This window comes from Dermacentor variabilis, chromosome 6, assembly GCF_050947875.1.
Source record: "Dermacentor variabilis isolate Ectoservices chromosome 6, ASM5094787v1, whole genome shotgun sequence".
NCBI classification, from domain to species: Eukaryota; Metazoa; Arthropoda; class Arachnida; order Ixodida; family Ixodidae; genus Dermacentor; species Dermacentor variabilis.
In genome coordinates, this window is record NC_134573.1 from 145,913,969 (window position 1) to 145,939,969 (window position 26,001).

General features: G+C 43.5%; 1 protein-coding gene across 1 annotated transcript in view; it reads left to right on the forward strand.

Moving 5' to 3' along the window:
• The window catches only part of Nup188 (nuclear pore complex protein Nup188), an 80,974-nt gene that overhangs the window by 29,122 nt on the left and 25,851 nt on the right, over window positions 1-26,001 (forward strand). The window contains exons 22-35 of the mRNA XM_075696170.1: window positions 1,450-1,582; window positions 3,580-3,756; window positions 7,085-7,199; window positions 7,897-8,084; window positions 13,081-13,194; window positions 14,551-14,785; window positions 15,776-16,021; window positions 17,230-17,292; window positions 18,524-18,627; window positions 18,760-18,876; window positions 21,886-21,961; window positions 23,018-23,173; window positions 23,269-23,343; window positions 25,224-25,297. Coding sequence (XP_075552285.1) covers window positions 1,450-1,582; window positions 3,580-3,756; window positions 7,085-7,199; window positions 7,897-8,084; window positions 13,081-13,194; window positions 14,551-14,785; window positions 15,776-16,021; window positions 17,230-17,292; window positions 18,524-18,627; window positions 18,760-18,876; window positions 21,886-21,961; window positions 23,018-23,173; window positions 23,269-23,343; window positions 25,224-25,297 — 1,873 coding nt within the window. The remainder of the gene's footprint in view (window positions 1-1,449; window positions 1,583-3,579; window positions 3,757-7,084; window positions 7,200-7,896; window positions 8,085-13,080; window positions 13,195-14,550; window positions 14,786-15,775; window positions 16,022-17,229; window positions 17,293-18,523; window positions 18,628-18,759; window positions 18,877-21,885; window positions 21,962-23,017; window positions 23,174-23,268; window positions 23,344-25,223; window positions 25,298-26,001) is intronic.

The window sequence follows — 26,001 nt, forward strand, 5'->3', positions numbered from 1 at the left end:
ACAGCCATGCGCAGGCAGCCACGGCCGAGCTAGAGTGAGAAGGAGGCGCATGCTCCCCTGACCAAAAAATACCGAATTGGGCACCTGCGCGTTGCGTGCTTCGAATAACTATACGTGGCGTAGAGTGCATCAATACAAATCAGCGAAATGCCGCGCCGACATTGTACTCGCCAGTTATAACCTCTGAAATCAGGAGGCACGGCACGCATTGCACGATCTTGAAAGCCACGACCAGCTGAATTCGTCACTGCTGGCAAAGGTGCTGCTCTGCTTTGGCAACCACTCTCTGTCACCCAGCGCACTGTTGCAGAGGTGCCTTTGCGAACTGCTTGCTTGTAATTCAACCATTTGGCCATCTGCGCCCCTTGGCAGTTTCCATTTATTGCCTCAGTACTCCTTCACGACAGCAGTGAGATTTCCTTATATTGAGGTTCAATATACTTGGTGTTCTATGGACAAGAAGTTAAAGTTAAATACTGCCTTCGCTATATCGAGAGATTTTTTATACATATTGCAGTTTGTTATTATATCAAGGTTTAGCTGTACCTCAGTGCTAAAGCAGTTAACTTTAACAAGACACAATAATAAACTATACCGACTTGGATGCATTGCTAACAGCACTCAGCTGGTTCTGTTAGCTAAGAGGTGATCATATTGAAAATGTACTCCAGTACATTTTCAAATATCACCATGACAAAGTTAGAGGGGAAGCTTAATTTACTTCCTCATATCGATTACTTCATTACCAGGTCATTTCCAAAAGGAGGGCAGGGTATACTGTTATTAACCACTGGCTAACCCAATGCAAAAACCTGCTGTGAACCGGCAAAGGATCGCTAAATATTTTCTGCCGCATTTTCATCAGTGAGATGACTGCTTTCTCTAATTTAGGGTCATAGATCACCAGATATTGATCTAATAGGCACAAAATTGCGGCAAACTTTCATTCTGAACAAAGAAGAGGTTGTCATATCTATTCAAATGATATGTCTGCCTCATTAAAAGGAGATTCTTACGTGCATAGGCTTCCACGAAAATTTCTAGTGAAATTATGATTACTTCATTACAGCCGTTATTTCTTTTGTTTTCATTACAATCAACTCATTTCATTACAAATGGCGTCTGACTGGATTTTAAATGTGCTATCATGGATAGTGAACTTGCTGCTTGAGATAAATGTACTGTTCTGGACAAACGAGATAGCAAATTAGGTGTGAGTAAGATGCAATTCCTCATTTTTGCTTTCACCCCTTTGTGTCTTGTCAGCTTGACTTCAGATTGTGCACTTTGTTTCGGGCCAACACCATCCTTACTGACTGAATATGTAGTGGCATTGAATCATGCTGTAAAGTTTATTGCCTGTATGAGATGGTCTATTTACACTTTCCTGTTTGTGTTCTATCTGCCAACAATAATACAGAAGGGTACATTGTTGGGCTTCTAAAACAGATGACTCGGACAAAGGCTGGCTTCAGCGGTTGCTACACATAGCTCGCCTTATCCGCAGCCTTTTGGAGACGGACTCATCACTAGAAGACTTGCTGGTCCACAATATCGATGAGCTTTTTGCTGCACTGCACAGGTTAGTTCTTGTCTGCCGCAGTGGCGATCCCCACGCTTGAAATTTTCCCTTTATTTTTTGATGTCAGGGAAGTTGCTATAATTGAATTCAAACTAAATTTCAAATGATCACTGGCCAAATAGCTGCATGATGAAGCAACGATTAAAGAAAATACTGCATTTTTGTAGGCTTAACCACTCCAACATATTATAACCCTCGGAAAGGGGTATGAAAAGAAATCTGTCTATATAACATGTGTGAGTAAGCCAAATACAACATTAAAGTCTTTATAGAAGTTATCCAACGCATCTTCGTGAACCAAACTTCAGAATCAATTTTGTTTTGTTTGTCTGTAACGTGTCTCATATGTCCAGATGTACTCTGTTAGACCGTGGTGCCCCTTCATGGCAATGCACTTGACAGTGTCATGAAGTTGAACTGCAAGCGAAATGTCCATCAGATGGACTGAGAATTTGGCAAGTTGGTGTACATTCATGGCTTGAGCAGCGCAACTGAAGACAAGGACTAAGAAAAGGAAGGAACACCACACTGTGTGCTGACTGTCAAATAAAGTTTTTATTGCAGGAAAACAAACAATATAAAGGATAAGTATCATGTCTTCTCATTTCCCCCAGCAATGTGGTTGGTTTCTTTATTTCTACTGCTAATTTGACTGTTATTCCCTCCATCTCAAGCATACAGCAACCTCAAATTTTTGTATCTTTAACTTCATTCTTTTGATAGCGATTCTTTGCGTATGCTTAGGGGGTTGAGACCATGTGACAGTCGTTATTAATACAGTTGACTCGTTACAAGGGAACCTGGTAATACGACAGAAAACGTCCGTTTTATCCGGAGTCTGTAATATCCGACACGCCTCTCTTCAGAAACTTAAAGTTGCGATGCCTAACAATTTTATTGCAAAGAGCAAGGGACGAACGTCTAAAGTAAAAAACAAGGGGGAAAAAAAGTTGCAGTGTTTCCCGAAAGGCAAAGCATCAGTTGCGATAGCAAATTAAGCAAGATAACCGTGACAGCAGCAGCGAGCAAATTAACCTTGGTTCTGTCTGTTGCTTCAGTGTGAACTAAACATCAAAAGCATAGTGCATACGAAGCTGCTGGCACTGGGCGCACTTTGTCCACATTGCAGATCGCTTTCAAGATACAGCGGCGCCGCATACTTTGTCCACATCGCAGATCGTTTTCAAAATATGGTGGCAGCGCTGGCGCGCACTTTGTCTAAATAAAAAGAAAACATTCTACTATTCGGTATTCCCACACCTCTACTTTCTACCTTAACCTACATGATAAATTTTCTGATATTCGACAGTTGATATGAAATGTACTATTGTTCCTACATCTAAATAAAGAAAAATCTGTTGAGTATTCACTCACTCCTACTTTCTGCAATACAGCAAGGTTGTTCTTACTGTGAGATGAAACTTGATAAGCCCGAAAAGATGCAAGAACGAAAGATGTGTGGCGCCGCCTCCTTGAGTTGTGACACCAGCTCACCGTGACGGCGTGCATTTTGGCGATGTCTGCTCAGGCCGACATGATTGTTAATCGGTAAAGATAGACTACATTGTATTATAAGTTCTTCGAGGATTGTAGTAGTGGAACTTGCGGAACACCGACACAGAAAAGAACGAATAGACGTAGACGCAGCTGTGTCTTCCTTTCTGTGACTATGTTCTACAAATTCTGCTGCTACAATCCTCAAAGAATGAACCAACTAGATCAGTTAAACACTCCTTTGGTATTATAAATGTGGCACGACGACCCGAATACGAGAAAAAACGTACACCTTTAATTTTCTAACGTTACACTGATGTACTGGTGCTGAGTTTTTGGTGCGAAATAAAAAAAAAAGGAGTTGGGCATTTGTTCTTGCAGTCAACCTCTTACCTTAAGTTAATGAATATATAGTTACAAAAGTATTATCTGTCTGGAATCTAGACTGATCATTGTTTCTCTCTAGTACCCCTTTAAAATCTCCTTTGCTTTCTCTCTTTCAGGCTAATACTGCTGAGCACTCCCCTGATGAGCCCTCCAATTGAAGTACTCGGAGAGTGTCTTGAGGTGGTAGCCATCTTGGCTGTTAAGAGTCCCAAAAAATCCTGGAAGCGGCTGGTCGCGACGGGTCTGCTTCCTGCACTGAGCACCCAGCCCAAGTCTGTGGAACAACTCGTTAAGTATGCGCATCTTTTGTCCCTCATTTGGTTTACAGATTGCTCATGCGTCCAAGTGTGCAGGAAAGAAATTGTAAAAGGTCACACAAGTATAACCCTATACACTTAGGTAACCCTTTATGGATGACTGTTGCCTACAGGCAACAAACAAAACAAAAGATTTTCTGGACAACTCGGGTTTTGAGCACTGAGTTTGTGGCCAAGTGTCCCGTGGCAGCCCTGAAAGACGGGTGTCATTTTCTTGTGAAAGCATGGTCACAGGAGAAACACCCAATGCAGTACCTCCAGCCACAGTGATGTCACAGTTGATGTAATGAAAACGCAATGTGCTCCTCTGTTTCACATTCGATGAGAACTCTCTGTACAACTTGCACACAAAGCCACATGTGGCTTGCAGTGAAGCTAGCTTTCACTGTTCTGCCTTGTGTTGCCTACAGGCAACAAACGTGCTGCTAAAGAACTTTCTGAAAAACATTTCTTTTCATTGATATTCTTATTCTCAGTGCACTTTGCACATTTTGATAATAAATAAACATTTCCTTGAATTATTTTTATGTCTTGGTTTTAAAAGGTTAAGGGCGCTTGACATCCTCAGCTCGTTTTTGACTGATGACAAGCTCACCTTGTCATTGCTATTTCGCCGCTTCCTGAATGACTTGTGACAGAAAAATGCTGTCAAAGCTTTTTTTTTTTTCCACAGCATATACATGGCAGTAGCAGTTCTTTCATTTGCACTTTCATTAAAGGGCCCTTCACCAGGTTTGGCCATTTTAAACTGACAAGCGCTATGTGTACGATGCACACTAATAATTCTGTTTGCAAAGTACAGTAGAACCTCGTTCATGCATTTCTGAATGTAAAAGAAAGGAAAAGAAGCCAGGGCTTGTGACATATACGTGACATGATTCTCCAGCTCCAGTACGGGAGAATGCAGGGAAGGAATTTCGCTTGTGGAGGCCAGACGGGGCAAGCGGAGGGAGTGTTCTATGTCGGCAGTGAAGCTTGCCTCCTGAAATCATGGGTTCATGACACTTCAAATATTTCGGTCTCTGCTATTCATAACCAGTTTGAAAAGTTCTTGTGCTAGAATGGTCCTCAGGGGCCACGTAATAACTTCCAGCGTATAACCAAAATTTGTTATTCGACCTGGTGAGGGGGCCCTTTAAGATTTTATTTACACTATATGGCTGCTAGTGAATCCGACAGAAACGCACTACTGTGTTGTCTGTTGCGTGAGAGAGGGCAGCAATGGGAAGAATATTCACTGGGAAGCCACAATCATGGATTGGTTGTGCAAAAAAGCACAGTTCGCAGTGCTGTGTTTTGAGCGTTATACCACTGGTAGTTTGCAGTAGTTTGTATAGCATCAATGGAGGAACACTAAAGGCCAAACAATCTTTTCCATGAAATAACTTGTTCTTGGCCTAATGGTTGATGCTTGGTGAAGCCATTGTAGTGCATATAAAACAGATACAACACAAGACCAGACACTTATGGTGTCCTTGGTATCCGGCCTCGTGTCTCTATGTCTCTTTTATTTGCTCTACAATGGCTTTTCCACAAAGTTCCAAGGAGTGAAATGGGCAATTCATAATAGCAAATAAAAAATTATTCTTTGCCGCGCTAGGCTTTCAGGGATATTCTTGTTCTTTAAACGTGTATTTGAAGTATTTCAGGTCGCTCAAAAATTTTGCCATTTTGGTACTGTACTTCTAAAAAAGAAGTCGCCATTACTTCTATAACGTTTGTGATTGTGTGCACATTCTGTTTGTGTGGCATATGCTTGCAGAACTGCGCATGAATTATAATACTTGAATCGCAATCGTTTGCAGCATCACATTTGTGAGAAATGGATTGCTTTGTGCCAGTGACTTGCTGGCTAACGTTAATGATGCAAAATGTACCGGCAAAGAAAGAAAGGCAGATAAAAAAAATAAAGACGTCGCTTTTGGTTGTGCTAGTAAGAAGCAGATAGCAACAATGTAAACACGCCGATTTGTGGTTCCCCACGGCATGCAGCACTGCCATGTTCTCCACAGATGATCGTCATAGTATTCGATGCGTCGTTCATATCACTCGAAACCTGCGATAACAAAATTCTTACGACAACGAAATATTTTTGTATCCCCAGCGAACGGCCATAAGATTCAGTTCATTACGTACCTTTTGACAATGAAATGTTGCTGTACTACAATCCCACATCAACACGATTTGCCGGAACGTAACCCTGCATATTACCTACTCGCACAAACCTAGCAGGCTCCAAAATGTGGTCAAATGCAATTGCAGTGCATTAAATTTGCGTGGAATACCACCACATTACACTTGCGGGGGTGCTGCCATTTTTTTGTACAAAAGCAACTAAGTGCCGGAAGCGATTGCGTGGTTATTTTGGTTGTTGATTGCCCGTTTGAAGCAGCACGCATGTTGCTTCCAACATCTGGCGACAGTTTTTGCACATCTAGTGCAGTGCATAATGTGCGCCTCGATGAGAAAGAGGCGGCAAAAACAAAGCAGTCTATGTCCCACCTATGTGAAATTGTTTATGGCACTTGAGATGGCAGTCGCAGCAGCATCGCACTGTGGTTGAGCGATCATCCGGGAATACGCATCCCTTGCTTCAAGAAAGCTGGTTTTGGTGCCACCCGACAGGCATCATGTGCGGGTTCGGCGCCGGACGTAGATTTGTGCGAAGGGGCTGTAATCTCGATTGTCTTCGGGCATACGAGATACAATCACTTTCGCGCTCGGCACCGGACGCTTTGGCACCTACAGACGACAGTGTGCACTGGAGAAATGCTGCTGCATGCGTGGAGCACTGTTGCTCTGTCCGGTGCCAAGTTACACAAAATCTCGCAAAAGTGATCGTATCTCTGAAAGCAACTGACCGAGAACACTGCTCCATGGCAGTGCTGCCACTGCTGATAGACGCATGCAGCGCACTTTGTACTGTCGGCAATGTGGTTCTATATCCTCGAGCAGAGCTTGCCAAACTAGGCTAACGGAATTTTGACAGCAATGTTTAGTTCCGCAACGCATTACATATCTGTGCTGTCTCGTTTCGCAATAATAAAATTCTTGAGGAAGCCAATTTTTTCGTTCTCTCCGCCAATTTCACTATAGTGAGGTTCAACTGTATTTATTGAAAAGGTCTTCAAATTATCAGAAGTCGTTTTGGGCCCTTTAGGCAATTTGTGATCCCATGGGAGGTTGACAGTAAATTGTTGCAGCATGCAGTTTTACGTAGCTGCCTGTGCCTGTAGCTGCCTGTGATTTAAATTCTAATTGCCCATACGCCTGTCTCATGATAGACTTGTTCATTGTTTCACAGAGGCTATATGGTCACAGGCAACATTTTGAGTCAAGCCATGGCATCCCAAGAAAGGGTTATCGGGGACCATCCTATCTGCCTCGCCTTTCTGAAGCTTCTTGCTGCTGTTGCTGAGGTACAGTTGCCTGCTGTGGCATTATTTTTCTTTCTTTTTTTTTCACGGGAAGTGGTATTAGCAAAACAACTGCAGGCCCTTTGAAAGAAGTGTTGAATGAAAGTGCTTGAAGGACAAGGAGAGAGTGCATGCCTATATGCATATGCTTGTCAGTAAGACTTGCACCTCAGGAAAAGCTCAACAACTGTGTTTCACAAAAGGTTTAATCTTTCTGCGTAAAAGTGTCTCCGTAAAAGTTGAACTGCACCAATGCTTGTCTGCGTGGCAAAACATTCGTTTTCCCATTAGTCAGCTTGGAGCGGGTTCACGTTTTCCATTGGCTGTTTGACATCAGATCACTCTTTTCTTGCTCCGCAGTGAGGGCACGGATTCAGCTTTGAATTCTGGAATAAATCTCGCCTTCTTCCACGACTGCTTTCGCTGCAATCTAGTGAGGAGCATTGCACTTTCCTAGAGCAGGTGTGGATTTTTACAGATCTACCAGAGAGGAAACATTATGCTTGTACGTGAAACACATCTCACAGATAATCTCACTTGTGTCAACATGAATTTGCGTAATTGCCTTGTGGAACTTGTGCCTGTAGTTTGAGCAGGTAGCTGTAGTTAGACTGTAGTTAGAGAGCATATCTTGCCAATAGTGACTCTGCGCTTCCTGTGGCATAGAAAGTACAGCATTGAATGACCTTTTTGGTTTCAGACATTTGTGGAGACTGTAGATGAAGATTTCCTGGCATGCTTAGCTGTGGTGCTGCAGGACATCTTTCCCTCATTTCACAAGTGGAGGTACAACAGACCACACGATAGGGACGTCATCGGCCATCGCTGCCTAAATATTTTCCACCGACTGGTTACCGTCTCCGCTAAGTTGAAGGCAGAAACTGTAGGGTAAGTGCTGCATGATGATCGAAATACCTACTCTGATACACACAATGTGTTCTAGAAATTTTAGAATTTAAGTACAAAGTAGTAATACAGGCCAAACTCGATTTAACGAAGTGGTTACCACGCTCGAATTATTTAGTTAAATTGGAAAGTTTGTCAAATCAAGAAAGAAATTTTTTGCTACTTCAAAATCTAAAATTGTAACTTAGTGGCACGCAAAAGCTACTGCGGAATCGTATTTGCCACTAATCCAGCCATCTGTCGCATAAACCATGAAATAACAAAAGCAGCTTCGTCAGAATAAAGCTAGGGTCGTGATTAGGGCGCCTAGATGTTTTAACTCATTAGCTTTATGGCGCACGCTCGAAGAAAATGTTGTCTGGGTCAAAATTAGAAAGAAATCACCTCTTTCTTTTCCTAATTTATTTCAGCAAAAACTTCATTAAATCGAGTTTGGCCAAGTTAGTTTCGTTAATTCGGGTAGATAACAACATCGAACACTAAGGGTACCTGTCGGTGAATGGAAATTTCTTTGTGAAATTGGGAACTTCGTGAAATCGGGTTTCGTTAAATCGAGTTTTAACTGTGTAGCCAAACCCGCTTATAACAAGCTGACTAAACAATACAATATACGGTAAAACGTCTATATAATGAAGCTGTACTTGCAGCAAGAAACTTCATTAAATCCCGAATTTCAATAATTCACGGTTTTGAAGTTTCAGCAGTGATAACAACTTAACAAATTTCCATGACATTCCGAGTGGATCGTATCTTGTTAATAAGCACTTATAAACATATCGCAAGAATGTCGGGCCATAAAAGTGCAGTTATGAGCGTCAACCTGTGTGGTGCAGATTGAGCTGAGAGCAATGCATCGACATGGCTCAGTCATGGCATCCGAGAATTGCATGTGTTGTGTCGTGCAGTGCCTGGACTTGGACGCCATGGCTGACCGCGCCTAGTGCTCACAGCCGGCCAGGGCCCACAGAAAGTGTAAAAAGATGTAGATTTTAAAATAAAGTTTTAGTTTCTTCAGAAAGGCTGATGGCAATAGCATAGAGACAATTACACGATGTAAGGCCAAACCTGCCATGGTGGCTTAGTGGCTATGGCGTTGTGCTGTAAAGCACGAGGTTACAAGATCAAATCCCAGCAGGAGCAGCGGCCGCACTTTAATGGGGGCGAAATGCAAGAATACCCGATGTCCCGTGCATTGGGGGCACGTTAATGATCCCCTGGTGGTCAAAATTAATACGAAGTCCTCCACTGCGGCATGCCTCATAATCAAATAGGGGTTTTAGCACGTAAAACCCCAGAATTCAGTTTGAAGTAAGGCCGAGATGGAGCAAGCGCTGCTTGTGGATTTCAGGAGCCACAAAAAAGTTACACTCTTTTAACCATGCTAGGGCAAATGCACGCTCAAGGCATGTCTCCAGCATGCTTCTGGACAAAGCAGTACAGCATACGGTAGCCGTGACCTCCAATCTCGGAGGCAATGACTGCGGCACACTAGTGCAGAGTTCTTTGTGCGGTACCTAGGTGGCACCACAAGCAATCTCAGAAGCTACGGTGGTGGCGCTCTCGTTCTTGCGCACATCTTCGTGCGGTATCATGTGCACTACGTTATGTATGCTATTTGGACAATTTGGACCTATTTGAATGAACGGCCGCTCAAGCGTTGCTATTGATATTCACACAGCCCGAGTCGTCTAAACATGGCACAGCACGCCGCTGCCACGCGAAGTTGCAAGGAGTCGGCAGTTATGGTTTGTCGGCGCTTCAGTTACATTGTTGCTGATATTGGTTCGCAATGGCGCTCTACCTCTTGAACTACGCACTTTTTCGGCTGAGGCTACTTAAAGAACTTCATGGCTTTCTGTACTCGTGTGACTGATGTTGCAGCCATTATGGCAAGACCTTTACAAAATGCCCTATGGTAGTTTCAGCTTTCAGCCAATTGGAATACTTCGCTATTGTGTGCAGAATCCACTCGTCTCTTGCTGATAGTAAAATATATCACACGCTCTAGAAGAAAAAAATGGGTGTAGATGCACTCGCACTTTCAAAATGGCAGGTGATCAGAACTGGCCAGGCGCTGTTTTGAAAGGACTACAACACTGCATTTCGTTCTTTTGATGATGTATTCAACAGAAACTTGTGGTTAGATGCGGAAAAGGGCTAGGATCAAAAATGAAGCTACTGAAAATCCTAATTTCCAGCCAAAGTTGTGCCGAATCGTATCTGCTGATGCCAGCTAGTGTTGTAAATTTTTCCATATTTTTAAGGGCATGTCCACATATAACGAACTACTAGTAATAGAACAAACGCTTTGTTCCCAGAACTATTGAGTTCATTATAAATGGGTTCAACTGTGGCATCCATTATCAAGATTAAGTCGGACATATTGAAGATATTATTTTGAATTCACGTCCTGTAGAAATAATAGAGCAGTTCAAATGCCTAGGGGTTATATTTTCCTCCAATATGTCATGGGACCATCACGTTAATTACATCTCAAACAATATAGCTCAAATCACTGGTGCCATAGGTCGTTTAAAAAACATCCTACCTACACAAACTAAAATGCTGGTTTACAACTCAATCTTCAACTCGCATTTGAATTATTGCCACTTAGTTTGGGGTACCACAACCTTCACTAACCTTGAACGCATTCACCTAATCCAAAAAAGGTATCTCCGACATGTGTATAATACGTCATACCGACATCCAAGTGCAGCTTTATTTAGTCATTCTAGAGTAATTAAAGTACATAATCTCTATAAATATCGTCTCAGTGTCGTCTTTAAATTGGAAATAAGGAATAATATAACCAATCTCAGGAAATTAGCAGAACTAAAGAAAAAAACTTTAAGCTGTCCAACAAAACATGGCGAGGAATGGATAGTACTGACACCTCGACTTAAACTTAGACGCCTTCACTATATTCTTCCATCTCTTCTTAATGGTTATAGTCTCATTAATTTTAATTTGTTTTCTTGTTCGCGCGAGGAGCTTCGTACTATGTGTTTAAATAACATGGCTTGAGTTTACTTGTGTGCACATATTGCCGTTTCGTGTATCCTTCAGTGATTACTTGATATACTTATCTGTTCTTTCTTTTTGTACAAGTTCCAGTACTGCCTCCCTGCTGAATTTTAGGTTTGCAGACTTGTCAAGCTACCCTGGTGTAGCTTTTTTCTGCAACCCCTCCATCTGTACTGTAAGATGGGAAAATAAATTGAAATTGAAATTGAAATATTAGCATTCAAGTTTTGTTTATGTTAATTTCTTTGTCTCTTGTAAGCATTTCTGTGTATTCATACGTTTCTTACTATAGTGGCAAATTACTTCATGTAGGTTTGTTATTACTGCTGTTTATGTTTTGAGTTTATGAAATGTGTTGTGCAGGATGGCCCATGGTCAGTCCTTGACCTAGACAACTCATTCTTTATATGTAATCTGACTGTTTTGTTTATTTATTATTACAAAGCATTGTGCATAAGTTCAACACGCATTACATCATTAATAAAAAGTGGCACAGGGCAGGCTGTACACATTTTTCCTTCAGTCATGGCTTTGCGGCAGTACCATACCATCTGTAACACAGTTGCGCCTGAAGTAAAAACTTGACTGTGAAGACCCTCTGCATTACGGTGAAGCTGTATTGCATTTCAACGAAGCACTTTAGTGAGAGCAAAGATCAGGTGACTGAACATACAAAATAAGATTGTTTTTGGAGCTTTACATAGTACTAACAACTGTGCCATGTTGTTTTTGTAATAATTTAAGTGTAACATTGATGTACACTGCTACTGGTGTGAGTCATGTGCACGAGCATACAGTGCAATTCACTGCTGTGTAGAGCATGCAAGCGGCCAGTTTCAGTGTACGCAGGCGACAGCTGCTGGCTTCGAAATAGTGCACCCAAAAGCATGCGCAGCCTAATATACATGCAGAATTGCGCAGATTGCTTTTCACAAGCGGCAACCATGACAAGTGCCTTTGTTTACGGATGTGCACTCGGTCGAGCGGTGTGCTAGTGCCATGAGGAATAGTGCGCATTATCAGCTCGCATGCTTGGTACCATTGCCCTGTGACAGTGCAAGCAGTGCGCGCACCCACCAAAACGAGGACACTTATCAATATCGCCGCTCATGTGCGTGTTCCTGGGCACAATATCTCGGACCCATCAATCGCCACCAGCCGTTGCCTCGTACATTAGAGCAAGCCACTCACACTCTTCACACAGCAGTGAATGATACTGTAATGATTAATTTTTGTTCTAAGTAAAGGTGTAACTGTGGCTGCATGTTTATGCATGGCCAATTTGTAGGCACAAAAATATGTTATCTGCTAGGGCCTTGATGACGTTTAGCAATTTTCTATTATAGGCTTACGAGTTTGGGTGGTTTCACATGATTCCAACGAACTGTCACTTCAACTACTAAGTGATTCTGTAGCTGCTGTTACGTAGTTTAACCTTTCGTGCATTGAACCCGGCTTGTAAGAGTTATTTAAAAAATGCTGTTTTCCTCACCTATGTTTTGCTGCATCATTGCTTTAGTTTAACATTATGCTTTGAAACCTGTCTCATTGGCTAGAGCGTTCTGTTGCTGAGCGTGAGGTCGTGAGCTTGATTCCCAGCTGCGGCATTCACATTTCAGCGGGGGAAAAATGGAAAAATTCTCATGCACTTAGGTATAAAGGCATGTGAAATACCCCCAGGTAGTAAAAATTAATCTAGGGCTCTACATTACATTGTCTCTCATAGCACCAGTGTTGCTTTGACACATTAAACCCCACGAATCAATCAGTCACCCAATCAACGAAGGAATTTGGCAGCTTGCCACTGTCACTTTCCCAACATACACTTGTTCAGGCCCTCTAGTGACTTATGTAATCTTGAAAAGAAAGTTGTGCTGTTTTTTATTGTTTTGCTTGTACGTGTTTTCTTTGCTTGTTTGCGTTTCTTATACCCTCACCTGTGTTTCTATTGCAGGAGTACTGAACTCTGTGTATATGGCCTGCTTCACGGCGAGTCATGTTCAGCTTTGCTTCGGCTTATCGTCTCCGCTGAGGAATTTGTTGCACGTGCTGTTGAATTTGAAGGAAGGTGAGGCGAGTCTGCCAGCAGTTTACCTTTTCAGTAAGGTTGAGTGTCACATAGCATTGGTGCGATTTAAAACCTTCAGTTGTATCATAATGCGTTCACCAATAAGTGTGTCCATTGAAGTTGCTCTATTAAGTGAATGATGGCCTTGACAGTAATGCATCAAGGCTAATATTTCATGTGATACCAATGTTGCATATGATATGACTACCCATTGGCAATGAGCAGTTGTTTAGTTGTGGCACAGCATGATTGCTCGCCGTTTATTGCTTAATTGCTCAGTTCTGAAAATACAGAAAGCATCACACATCACTTATGAATGGCCTTAATCAATTAGCTACTGAAATGCCAGCTGGATTCTTTACATCATTGCTCCTTCTGGTGGGTTGCTATGAAGCAAGCCTTCCCAATGGGTACAGCTGGCTGAGGAGATGGTCATACTTTTATGTGCTGATGACGACTTCATATTGTTCCTCTTTTTGTAAATTATATGCACATTGAAAAGTCGGAAAAACGTGCTGTAGTCTGTGAAACAACCCCCTAAGGGTTAGTGCACAGCAGTGTTTCAGCTGCGGTGTACGACTTTCTGATCCTCAATGCTATCTTACTTGTGCAATGCTTACAAAAGTGATGCTTACGGTGCAGTTGTAAACTAGCTGTTGGCAGTAAAGCAAGGTGGAGTGGAAACTAAGAGCCTGCTGATGACAGAGACATTTGCTAACTAAGCGCACTAAAGGCGGATGAAATGTCATTGACATCTGTTGCTCACTAGTGGCTTCACTGGCAAGCGACAAACAGCGTACTAAAGCAATCCCTGTAGCACTGCCAAGTTGCATCTGCATTCCTCAAGCTTTTCACTTAAGTGGAGTTTTCACTAAAGCTAGGTGGCTGTTGAATGCAATAGGTTTGATCTGTAATGTCATAGCATTGTACAGGATGCAGTCACTGGCCTTCATTCTCGGTGTAGACGCAAAATAAAGCGGGTCGATCCTGGAGGCAGCGTCATCAAAAGCATGGGTGGAGCGATCCTGATGATATGCGTCCATACGAGGATTTTAGTGTGATCGTTTCAAAACTTGACCTTCGGCAATGTAGGCAAGTAACGTGTCCTCGGCGTAGTGAGAGCAACAGAGCAGTGAAAGAGGAGCAGAAGAATGGTGCGACGTAGTCGGGCACATAACAGGAGAAGTGGTAGCATGTTGCACAGGTGGTTGTAATAAAGCAATGTCAATGAATAATCATTGAATCACAAGATGCCTTAACGCTACCACATTACCCTCTTTCCAGTGTAGTGGGATGACCAGTGAGTTTCTTATGTAACCATTTTTTTGCAACCCTGTTTTGGCAACCCCGATGCAGTCGCCACTCGAAAGATTTGCTCAACTCTGTGCGACTGTGCTTCTCGGTACTGAACCGCCTGCTGCTGCTGGGCGCCGGTGCGGGCTCCCCTCTGGAACAGCGCTTGCTGGTGTCACCCAGCCAGACTGCTGGTGGTGCACCGTCCCTGACCGTCTCTGTGGCACGCTTTCTGTACCTGCGCTTTGATCCGCGTCTCTGCACGCTCGCTGTGCAGCTGCTGAAGCGCATTGCCAAGGTGGGTGTTATTTCCAGACAGCTACCGGTATCTTCGCGCAAGCCACCTCAGTAGTTGTTATGACAATCCAATACTGTGCACAAGGTCGTTGGTTTGATTCCTAGCTTTGGTAGTCGTATTTCGCTGGCGTGCCGGTATCTTTGCGCAAGCCACCTCAGTAGTTGTTATGACAATCCAATACTGTGCACAAGGTCATTGGTTTGATTCCTAGCTTTGGTAGTCGTATTGCGCTGGCGTGCCGGTATCTTCACGCAAGCCACCTCAGTAGTTGTTATGACAATCCAATACTGTGCACAAGGTCGTTGGTTTGATTCCTAGCTTTGGTGGTCGCATTGCGCTGGCGTGCCGGAATGCTTAAATGCTTGTGAACAGTACCTAAATTTAAGTGCACGTCAAAGAACCAAACAAGTTAAATCAATTTGATTAAAAATACAAAAATTTCCATGATTTTATTGCCCAGATGTCTTTCAGATTCTAAGTGACACCAATCAATCAATTTCTTTGGTGCCTGTAAGACCCATCACAAATTCGTTAAATTCAAGTGCATGTTTGGGCAGGTGTTGGCGATATGAAAATTTTGCCTTTAGTTGTGGCTTCACTGCAATAGTGGATTGGATTGTTGTGAAAACCCCTCCACACTTGGAACAGAGGACACCAGTGACAACTGAACAATGACAGCGAAATTATTCCTGGAGCTTTGCTTTATGCTGACAGTTTCGCTGGGTTGCTTTCATAAAAAAAAATTAAATGTTGTTGCACCAGACCCAGTCGGGGCTCTATATAACAAACTCTGATATAACAGATTATCGCACATGGCAAAGTAAATCTAAAACGTTTACTGCCGATATTAGGCATGTAACGAATGTATGCTTATAATGAATATCAGATAAAATAGAGGTACTTTCATGTTGGCTGTGATTTCATGTCTGACGATGTGCGACCGCATTTCTTGCATAGGGAGCAACATTCCTCTTCCCATACCATTTGCAGCTGTACCCGATGTCCCTGCTGGCGTGCCTGGGGCGTGATGCGGAGAGCTTCCGCGACCAGCTGCTGCTGCGGTTGAGCAAGGACACCGAGGACGTGCGTCTCAAGGTGGCTCTCCTGCAGCTCCTGGCGGTTTGCACACGCACCCAGCCTGGGTTGTTTGAGCTGCTCCTGGGCACCACCACTCCGTCCCCGACGTCTGCGCCCTCCTCCTCCTCCTCCTCTGGTTTCTCTGGTGATGCCTCATTGGTAGGCTTTTGAACGTTGCCTGGGTTTGTGGGCTGTGTCGGAGCTACCAGCACATGTTACCTGGGCATCCTGAGTGTTGAGGTTGGGTTGCTGGTTCATTGTTTTGCGACAGTAGCTGTTATCGAATTGATCCAAAACAGAGCTGCTCATTAATTCGTTGCTTCAGCATATGGTAACCAACAGTTACGACAGCCGTTTCTAAGAAAACTGATTTATTCTGGGCAAACCTGTGCCTGTCAACTCAAGAGACTCAACACTCAAACAAAAACGGCACTCGAGCTGCGTTTCTTCGAATGTCGTTCTCTTCTTTGTCACCTCCTGTCGTGTGCCAGTCATACGGTTCTCGAGTACAAGCTGCCGGTCTGTCAGCATGTGGTGCGGTGGCACGCACGACCCAGTGTTGCCTTACGCTTGCGGTGTGGCGGCTCTTTGGGACACAGATAGGATGCGGCAGGCATCTTTGGGTTCTTGTAATGCTGGCGGCAGTATTCTTTTACCACTTGCATCTCAGCATTAAATTCCTGGCTTCACTCACAAAAAATAAACTTAAAGTACAATGAGTTTATAAAGTATTTTACAAAGATTTCTAATCTTTATACAAATATTTGATAATGATGATAATGATAATTAATGCTTTTAGTTAGGATAATGAGTGTTTCATAGCCGACAATGTGGCCGCTTCATCATAGTCAATATCACTTGAACAAAGCTAGTAATCAACATCAAGGTCTTCTGAAGCAAAGTTCATAAGTTTTTTTTTTTTTTTTTCATTTCTGCCATCCAAAAAAGGTCCAGGTTTTTCATGCCGATCTACCTTGTTAGAAAACAAGGGACACAAGCAACACTAACAGACCGATAAGCTTTGTTGCATCATCTGCTGCATAAAAACAATACCTGTCATACAATTTTAATTAAACCAACTTTTCTGTAGATGGCACAACCATTCTACCTATATTTCACATTCGGCAATTATATCTTGGCAAAGGGAGGGAGTGCCTTGAAATTGTTACACAGCTTTAATCGGGCATGTCTAGCAGTGTGCAACGGCACCTAGACAAGTACTAGGGCATGGCAGTTAAAGGGTTAATGAGAACACTTGAAGTTTTCACATCTGCACTAACACATGGTGGCAGTCAGATGTCAAGTTGATTTTGTGTTGAGTTTTGCAAGATCCTCTGCGTAACAGTATTCTTTCTTTTTTTTCACAGAGCTCTTCAGGTTTAGGTTTGTGCTTGGGCGAAGTTTTACAGATCTTGAAGACAAAGCAAGAGGTGGGTACTGGTTTTGCAACATTCTTCCTTCAGAACTTTCCTAAACGCAGTTAGTCATAAAGGAATTTCGTTTTGTAAAACAAACAGCGCATTTGTTTTGAATAAGGTTGTGCCATCAGCGAAATTTTCAACTCAGTTTGAATAAAATATTTTTAAGCTATGAAAGTGAAAGCACAGGAAGCAAAATGGGCAAACAAAATTAATTTCATACCGTTCGAAGGCACGACTGTTAACAAAAGAAAATGAAAGTCTGCTGAGCCGGTTGGCACATCACTAAATGATAAAGAGGTCATAATGGCTCAGTAACTGCATTAACCATAACTGCACCCTGACCAATTTTCAGCGTGAGCTTTCTCAACTTTTGAACTACGGCAGAAGCAAACTCCATTTTTGTAATGTGTCTCTTGTATCAGTATGTCGTGTCATCCTTTACAAACTAAACAGCAGTAGTGAGTGAGCTCTTCTGTAATCTGCTCGCATTCATTATTCTTGTGCTCTTTGATTAATTTGTCAATTGTACTACAGGTTGATTGTTCACAACACTGTTGTTGCTCCAGGCAATGCTTATAGATTTACTGCATCAGTTGTTTAACTGCTGCGCTGTGTAGGACTACTGTGCATTGCATTGCACACCTGCCAGGGATATTCCATATGGAACACAGCCACAAGCCAGACAACAGAGAAGGATCACACGCAACATGGCCTCTGAGATCGCTTGCGTGTGCTCTCAATCTCGAAAGCCAAGTTACATTTGACCAGCGTTCAGCTTTACGATGACGAGGGATACAAAGCAGTTGCCGATCTCGGAAGCCATGCTCTGTGTTACTTAGATTCATTGTGTGCTGTGCTTGAGTCGGCAGAATAAGTGAGCACTTACTCGCATTCCTACTCGCACCCGCTGTGAATGTGGTGTGAACGGAGGCACTCACTTGACTCGCATTTATATTCACATCCCTTCACACCCTTCGTCACTTGCTCATGCTCACACTCGCGACTGAGAAATGAGTTTGAGTTTGAATGAGTGCACCGACCTAGGGTGTTGTGTGACTGCATGTGCAATCAGGCATGCCCAGCAGGTGCAGCAGACCGGTGTAAGGTGGCATGTTTTGGCAAGGCTCCTAGGCGGTGTTTGGAAACTGCCCTTAACACAGTAGCATTTTGGCCTGAGGCTTGATGTAGCTTTTACGTGACGTGCTCGTTGCAATGTAACGACAAGTACACTGATTTGCAGGGTGTGGACTACTGTCCTGCAGACCTGCACTGCTCGTGCATCGAGTTCATACACAGCCTGTGGGCATGCCACCAACTGCGGGCCATGGAGCTGCTGCGTAAGAAGTGAGTCAACACCGTTTGCTACCTTTACTTATCGGCTTCTTTTGCGCTGAAATTATTTTTACTGTCTTCGTTGCACTGCCTTTGCTGTACTATCATCGTTTGCTGACCGCACGGTTCCCATGGTTTTTATAGTAAGTCGTTCTGGAGCCTGGTGTGTTTTCCCCTGATGGGAGAGGCGGTGGCGACACAAGAATGCAGGCTGGTGGCCTTCATCTTCAAGACACTGGCTTTGGAGCTTTACCAGTCCAAGTGAGTGAGCTTCGCTTTCCTTGTTCACGTAACTCGCAGGCCTCGAATAAACGAGCAGTGGTCCTCAGTAGCGTAGGTGTGGTTGCATATAGTGCCCATCACTACCTGCCACGATAGACCAGTGGTTGAGGTATTTTCCTACTAAGATTTGGGTTGCCGGTTCAATTGGCAGCTGCAGCAGCCGCATTCCAAAAAGGGTGGTTACGTGAGAAACAGATCTATGTTGTGTGGTCTCAAGTCTCTTGGTAACAGAAGAAATGACAATGCAGAGTGCACACTTAAAAGGCACATTTATTGCTCCTTTTGCTTAACGATATCAACTAGCCGACATGCATGCAAGGAATAGTCCTCCAATCAGATACACTTGAGCAGTCGAGGAAGTTCGACTCACAACACCTGGATACCACACGAATAGCGTTTACCCATGCCGGACACCGATGTCGGTCACGGGTGCAGTCCTGTGGACAGAAACACGTTTGGGTGATTTATTAGCCTATGCCAATGCTGCACTCCAAGCCAAACAGGTAGCCTCCATGCCAGTTAGTCTCACTGAGCGCATCGACGAGCATGCAGTCAGTCCGCTTGTGCCAGCGTTCCACAGCCTAAATACAGAAGCGAGCTGCTCTCGTGGCTGAGTTAGCCACCTCGTCAGGTAGTGCTGGCATTGAAACACTCGCGCCATCTCTCACCTCGCAATTACATACAGTAGAACCTCGTTAACTTGAAGTCCGTCGGACCGCGAAAAATCATCGGATTAACCGGGTTTTCAAATTATCAAAAATGGACGACAAACGAGAAATAAACACACGAAATGTGGCTGTGTCAACACTGCACCTTTACTTCGCCTGAAAAACGGTCACTTGAAGTACCGTAGTCATCAATGTGTGACTGCTTGGCGCGGTAGTTACCCGCACCGTTGGCTGCGTCCTCCAGTCTGCTTACAGTGTGCAACAATTCACTGTTACAGTTGCTACACTCCACAGCACTGCGCACAACGCTCACCAGAAACAGAAAGTTGATTTAAAGTACTGCCTGGCTGCCACTCCGGCAACTATACTGGCCTCAGAGACTGGCACACTAATCTTTTTTGTTGCTGATCACAGAGGCCATGGTTTCAACTGATGTATTATCCGGATATGGGCACGCTGGCTGTTCAAATTATCTGGCAAAATTTGCGTGCAAACTGTTGGGACCGCCAAAAAACTTCGAATTACGCGGGATTTCGAATAAACCGAGTTCAAATTAACGAGGTTTTACTGTATAGGTTTGTTCGATTCAGAAAAAGGTGCACGGCACCTCAAACGAAAAAGTGCAGGGGGTGCCGGGCTGCACCCACTCGCTGCAAGGTTCAAGGGTGCAGTGCACCGCGGCGGCACCTTGCCTTGCACCCCGTTCAATCGAGCACGGGGGTACAGGTTGCACTGCTGCACCTCGGGGAATCGAGGGTCTAGGTGCAGTGCTCCGTGAATAGGTGCAGAAGGTGCAGAGAAACTTGGCTGAATCGAACAGACCTTATGACACACACACCACCGCATCACACGCATGTCATGTGCACACTTAATTTAATGTTAGTCTGTACAGGATAAATGCTAATGCAGTTGAATTTCATTAATTCAACCATGATGGGACCAATGAAACTGATCGAATTATCCGGCATGTCAAATTAAACAAGATGCAGAAAAAAACGGCGAAACACACCATTGACTCATTTGCCAATATTTGTACGATTGTCACATGCCCCAAATAAAACGGGCAACCTCCTTATATGTGTCCACGGTAGAAAACTAATGTAGAAATGACTTTAAAGCTCCTAAACTGAGCTAAAATCTACCCTGCACCTGATGTTTTAGAAAGAAAAATGGGTTAGGGGGCGTTACACAATTGCAGCCGGGTTCCTAAAGTCAGCTTCGCTGTTATACATCTGTGTTATGCGGTAAAGCGTACAAACGCCACCAAGACTGTTTGGTTTCATCTATAATTGTACCGCACGGGCAATTTTAAGCCCAATTTTCTAGGAAAAGAAAGGTGCATGTTAGAATGCGATAAATACCGTGCTCAGATATTGTGAGCTATGATTATTGCTTGAAAATACTCCTCGGGCAGGCCAAAAATAGGTGTTTTTGACGGAACATGACGTGTGTTCAACGCATTCACTGTTCGCTAAGCTCCGCTGATATATGCTGCCCCTAAGGGGGTCACCATTGGGGTCACTACAGGGGTCAGGCACAGGCGTGCCGACTGGTCAAGTTCGAATTATCTGGCGAAGGCTAATCTGGCGAAGGCAAGGCCAACTGCTACAAAGGAAACCCTTATGGGTTCCTTGAAAGAAAAGCCTTATAGTTGAAGATAAATTCGTCCTATTCTGGGCACCACCCCTCTGGGGCAGCTGCTCTACCATCTGAGCTAACCAGGTGGCTAGCAGATGACAGGGCGAAGTCGACCAGGACGAATTTTTCTTCAACTGCGGCTTTTCTTTCGAGGAATCCATATGGGTTCACATTGCAACAATTGCTACGGTTGGGTGGATGTCTGATTTTCCTTTAATTAATTACCTCTCTCCACCCTGCGGGTTTCTGCAGAACTATCACGTGAAAAACTCTTGCCTCTGCTTCGAATTGTTGACAAATTCGACTTCGCCCTGCCATCTGCGAGCCGCCTGGCTAGCTCAGATGGTAGAGCGACTGCCCTGGAAAAGTGGTCGTCCAGGGTCTGAGTCCCAGACCGGGACGAATTTTTCTTCAACTGCGAGGCTTTTCTTTCGAGGAACCCGTATGGGTTTCCTTTGGAGCAGTTGCTACCATAGGGTGGATGTCTCATTTTCCCTTAATTACCTCTCTCCACCCTGCGGGTTTCCGCAGAACTATCACATAATTCAAATTGTTGCCTGTTGCTGCCAGTGAGTGCGCTATGGTGGCTTTCGTCTAGCACTTCTTTCCTCCTTATCTCTGTTTCCAGACCACGTTTGGAAGCTGTAACTGTTATATAATGCCCACTTGTTTCCATTTGCAGAAGCGAACTTGATCCCAACGTGAAAGCTGTCCTCGACAAGGCGAAGCAGGGGGCCCCAATAAAGGCCTGGTCTAAGGTGAGCTGCAAGCATTGCGGTGTATGATCGATTGCACGGTAATGGCAGCTGTCTCACGTATGTGATCAGGTGCTATCATGAAATGTGGTATCTACCTGCTGCAGTGGTGCAGTGGCTGTGGCATTCTCCCGCTGGTTGCGGGTTCAGTTCCCGGCCACTGGAGCCGCATTTCGCTCGGAGTGAAATGCAAAAACACTTATGCACTTATATTTAGGAGCACGTTAAAGAATCCTAGTCGGTTTAAATTAATATGGTGCCCTCCATTACAGTGCCTCTCATAGCCCAAGTGTTGCTTTTGGTACTTAAACCTCACAAGTTATCATCAAATACATCATATAATATAGTATCTCTGCATTTAAAAAACTCGAAATCCAAGAGTAGAAGCATAAACAGTAGAGCATAAAGTAGAATGTCTCGTACAGGTGAAAAGTTCGGTAGCATGTTACACTCCTGCAACACGTGAAGGTGAAAGCCTGCTTCATACATAGCAGTGCATTAAGTTATAGTGCATTATAGTGCATTAAGATCAGAGGGCTCAGACTTCTAGCTAGACATAACGAGCCGCATTGTGAAGTAAACATATGGTGCGGTAGGTCGACCTCCTCAATGACACATGCGAGCACCTAATGCACTACCTAAAGATTCTTTCGTTCTCTCTTTCTTTCCGTCTTTCTTTCTGTCCGTCTTCCTTTCATTTCTTCATTCATATTCAGCCATTGCATCTTTGCTTGCTTACGGGGACGCGAGCCATTCCTGATTGTTATATTTTTGTCTCACTGGACTAGACGCCGCTTTTTTCGGGCATGAGCCATGGCAATGAGCCACTTAAGGCTTTTGCCTATCAACCAGAGAGTTCAGTTTTAGATACTTCAGATCTGGTTGGGGCATAGTGTACTAGGCCTTAAACTAAGCACAGAAACTGTAGTCTCACCAACATTATACCAGTGAAAGATAATTGTCTAGCTATCCTAACTTGTGGAGATTTTATTGTGCATGATAGTACAGACAAAACTCTGATTTAGTTTGTTATACTGATAGATCGTCACTCTCTTTCAGCTTGTGACCAGCGGCTTGCCCAAACAGCCAGGAGGTGGTGGAAGCCTGAATGCCTCAGCCATGAGCATTGCTGATGTCAGTGAAATGTTTGACCCTGTTGCTGATAGCTTTGTGCTGTTGTCAGGGTGGCGTGACTTCTGCGTGATCCTTGCCAAGGTAACGTGTGCTTGCTGCGCTCTCAGCCACAGTCTTTGTTCGCCATAAATGCATCGAAAGTGGTTGTTTACATTCCTTGTGTGTTTGTCTTCCAGTGCCGTCACATGCAGATTGCATCGGCAGAGAAGAAAGCCATTCTGCAGGACTTGTTTTCCAGCCTGGTTACAGACGTGAGCTCAGCTTTGATTCTTATATTTCAGTGATAGATACTATGCGAAATGTGTGCCCTGCTGACTGGTCCACCTATTAAATACCCCAGACCTGCCAACCTTCAAGTGTCAAAATTACGATAGTCAAGGAAAAAAATACTAATATATTTAGTTAAAAATACTTAATATTGCTTCATCGCTGAATCTCTTGAGTGTTTGTAAAAATAAAGTCACAGACTTTGTTCTTTGAGAACACTATCAACCGACCCGCCGTGGTGGCGTAGTGGCTACGGTGTTGCGCTAACAAGCCCGAGGGGTGCACAGGATCGAATCCCGGCGGCGGCATTTCAGTGGGGATGAAATGCAAAAATGCCCATGTTCTGTGCATTGGGTGCGCCTTAAAGAACCTCGAGTGGTCAAAGTCAGTCTAAAGTTCCTCACTGCGGCATGCCTCATAATCGTGGTTCTGGCATATAAAACCGCAGTATTTATTTTTTTGAAGGTGAACAGGCTCTTTTCTGTGTAGTTGCCGACAGATAGACCGACCTGTGCCAGAGACAAACAAAGATATTCATGAAATTGATAAAATATTCACTATTAACAGCGGCCAAAATGTTAGTCACCATTTGCGTTATTCCTATGGAGTGGTTGACGTTAGTGCAGATAGGTCCATATAATTTAGCAGATCTGATATATCATGCTCTAAAAAAATCGGTTGGCTACTGTATTTGTGTTCTTTTAAAATCAGCCTTACCCTAAAGTGGATGCAAATTAAAATTTTTTAAAATTATTGCTGTCATTACAACATTTGTAAATAAGCTTTTAAAGTCGGGCAGCTTACAATAAATGCGTAAATGCTGGCAGGTGTGATACTCACTTCCTGTAGACACTCCAAATGCCTTTCAATCTAATTGGCTGCTGTCTCAGCTGTCAAGTGGATGCAGTTACACTATCTCTGTGGTGGCTCAGGTATTGGGGTGTTCCGCCACCGAGTGCAGGGTTCCAGGTTCGATTGCTGACTTCGGCAGCGGCCTTCCAATGGGCAGAACGGAAGAAGCATCCATGTACCAGTGCTACTTTGGTGCATAGTAAAGGTCATTTGCAAAAGACTTTTTGATTGTGTAAAGATACATAGTATAAATGTAGAGAAGCCTTTGTGCAAAGCATTGTTTGAAATTGCGGTGGAAGCATCACGAGAAAGTTTACAAAAACAGAGGTGCTCATTTTGACGCCGAAACTGAAAAAGCTGCCACATTTAGCGCTTGCCGGAAATTACACAGAACCTGGAACGTTGTAAACCAGAGCAGTCGTCGGGCATGACGTCCGAGGTTAGCGGCTCAACGAAAATTTTGGAGGCGATGTGCTGGGATTGGCATCACATCTGTCTGCTAACTACATACCAGGCGCCCTTGTCATCTGGTTAGTTGTTATTGAAGGCTGTTCATATGAAAATTATGCAATTACCAGCTCTACAGCCTTGCCAAGATTCCTTTAACAGTGCGTACTAATCTATAACCAGTTTAACCATGGTTAATGCCTCTGTGTTGCTTTTGGGCATTTGAGATTAAAATGATATCTTCAGCACCTGCTTCACATGAAATGTTTTTCCATAGTTCCACGTTTCTCACGAAGAGCTGTGCTAAATTGCAGATGGTGGTGGCTTGTTATTGTAGGTGTTACCCAAAAGCATAAAAATTTTGTCGTGCAAGACAAGGCATGGCTGTCTTTTTCTTAGTAAAAACTCATAAATTATGCATTTTCATGCATTAGCTGTAAGTCTCATATCCAAAAGATCCATGCATGTGAATGCAGGGTTCAATTATTACATTTTGTGTGTGCAAGCATTCATTTGCACTATCATTTCTTGAGAGACTTTTTTGTTGTGGCTTTTATTTTTTCAGGGTGTCCTGGCAAATTTCAAGATTAGCATTCTGCTTGGTGAACTTTATCTCATACTACTCAAGCATTGGAGCAGGTGTGTACTTCATTCTTATTTGATTAGGTTGGGCCTGAAGATATCTGAAATTATGGAGACTCCTCTACTGGGCTATCTATAACAGAACACAAAAAAAACAAGAAAGCCCCTAGCCAACAGAATGTCGTCGTCTGACATTTAGCAAATATTTTGTGGTAGATGAAATATTTGCTGTCCTTTTTATTTACATGTATTAGAAAGCAGACCTTACAAAAACTGTGACTTATACAAAAATTGTCTGTAAACGGGATCATACACATTAAGATATTTTTTAGTTCTATTTTTATGTTTTAGATGTTATAAGCGATGCAGCTTAACTCATGCTGGAAGCTTCCCTTGTGCATAGCGTTAGTCTTAGAACGTGCAGAAAAACTTGACTATGTCGATGTCTTGATAAGCACTGCACACAGCCTGGGGATAATGTTAAGCTATCTGAATAGGGGGCACAAACATCCAATAGGCCTATTACATAAGAAAAATTGTTGTATACACAAATGAGTGCATTTCAAGCACAGCAAAACTGGTCAGGCAGCTCTGAAAGGCAAGCATTTCTTAAACAGCGAGTGAGCCACAACTGTCGGTGATGTTACTCCAGAGTTTTCTACATGTCTTTTATAGGCTTGTGCAAGCATTTGATATTTTCAAATATCCAGTCGAATATTACGCTCTTCAATATTCACTTTCGCTCAGACTTTAGTATTCGA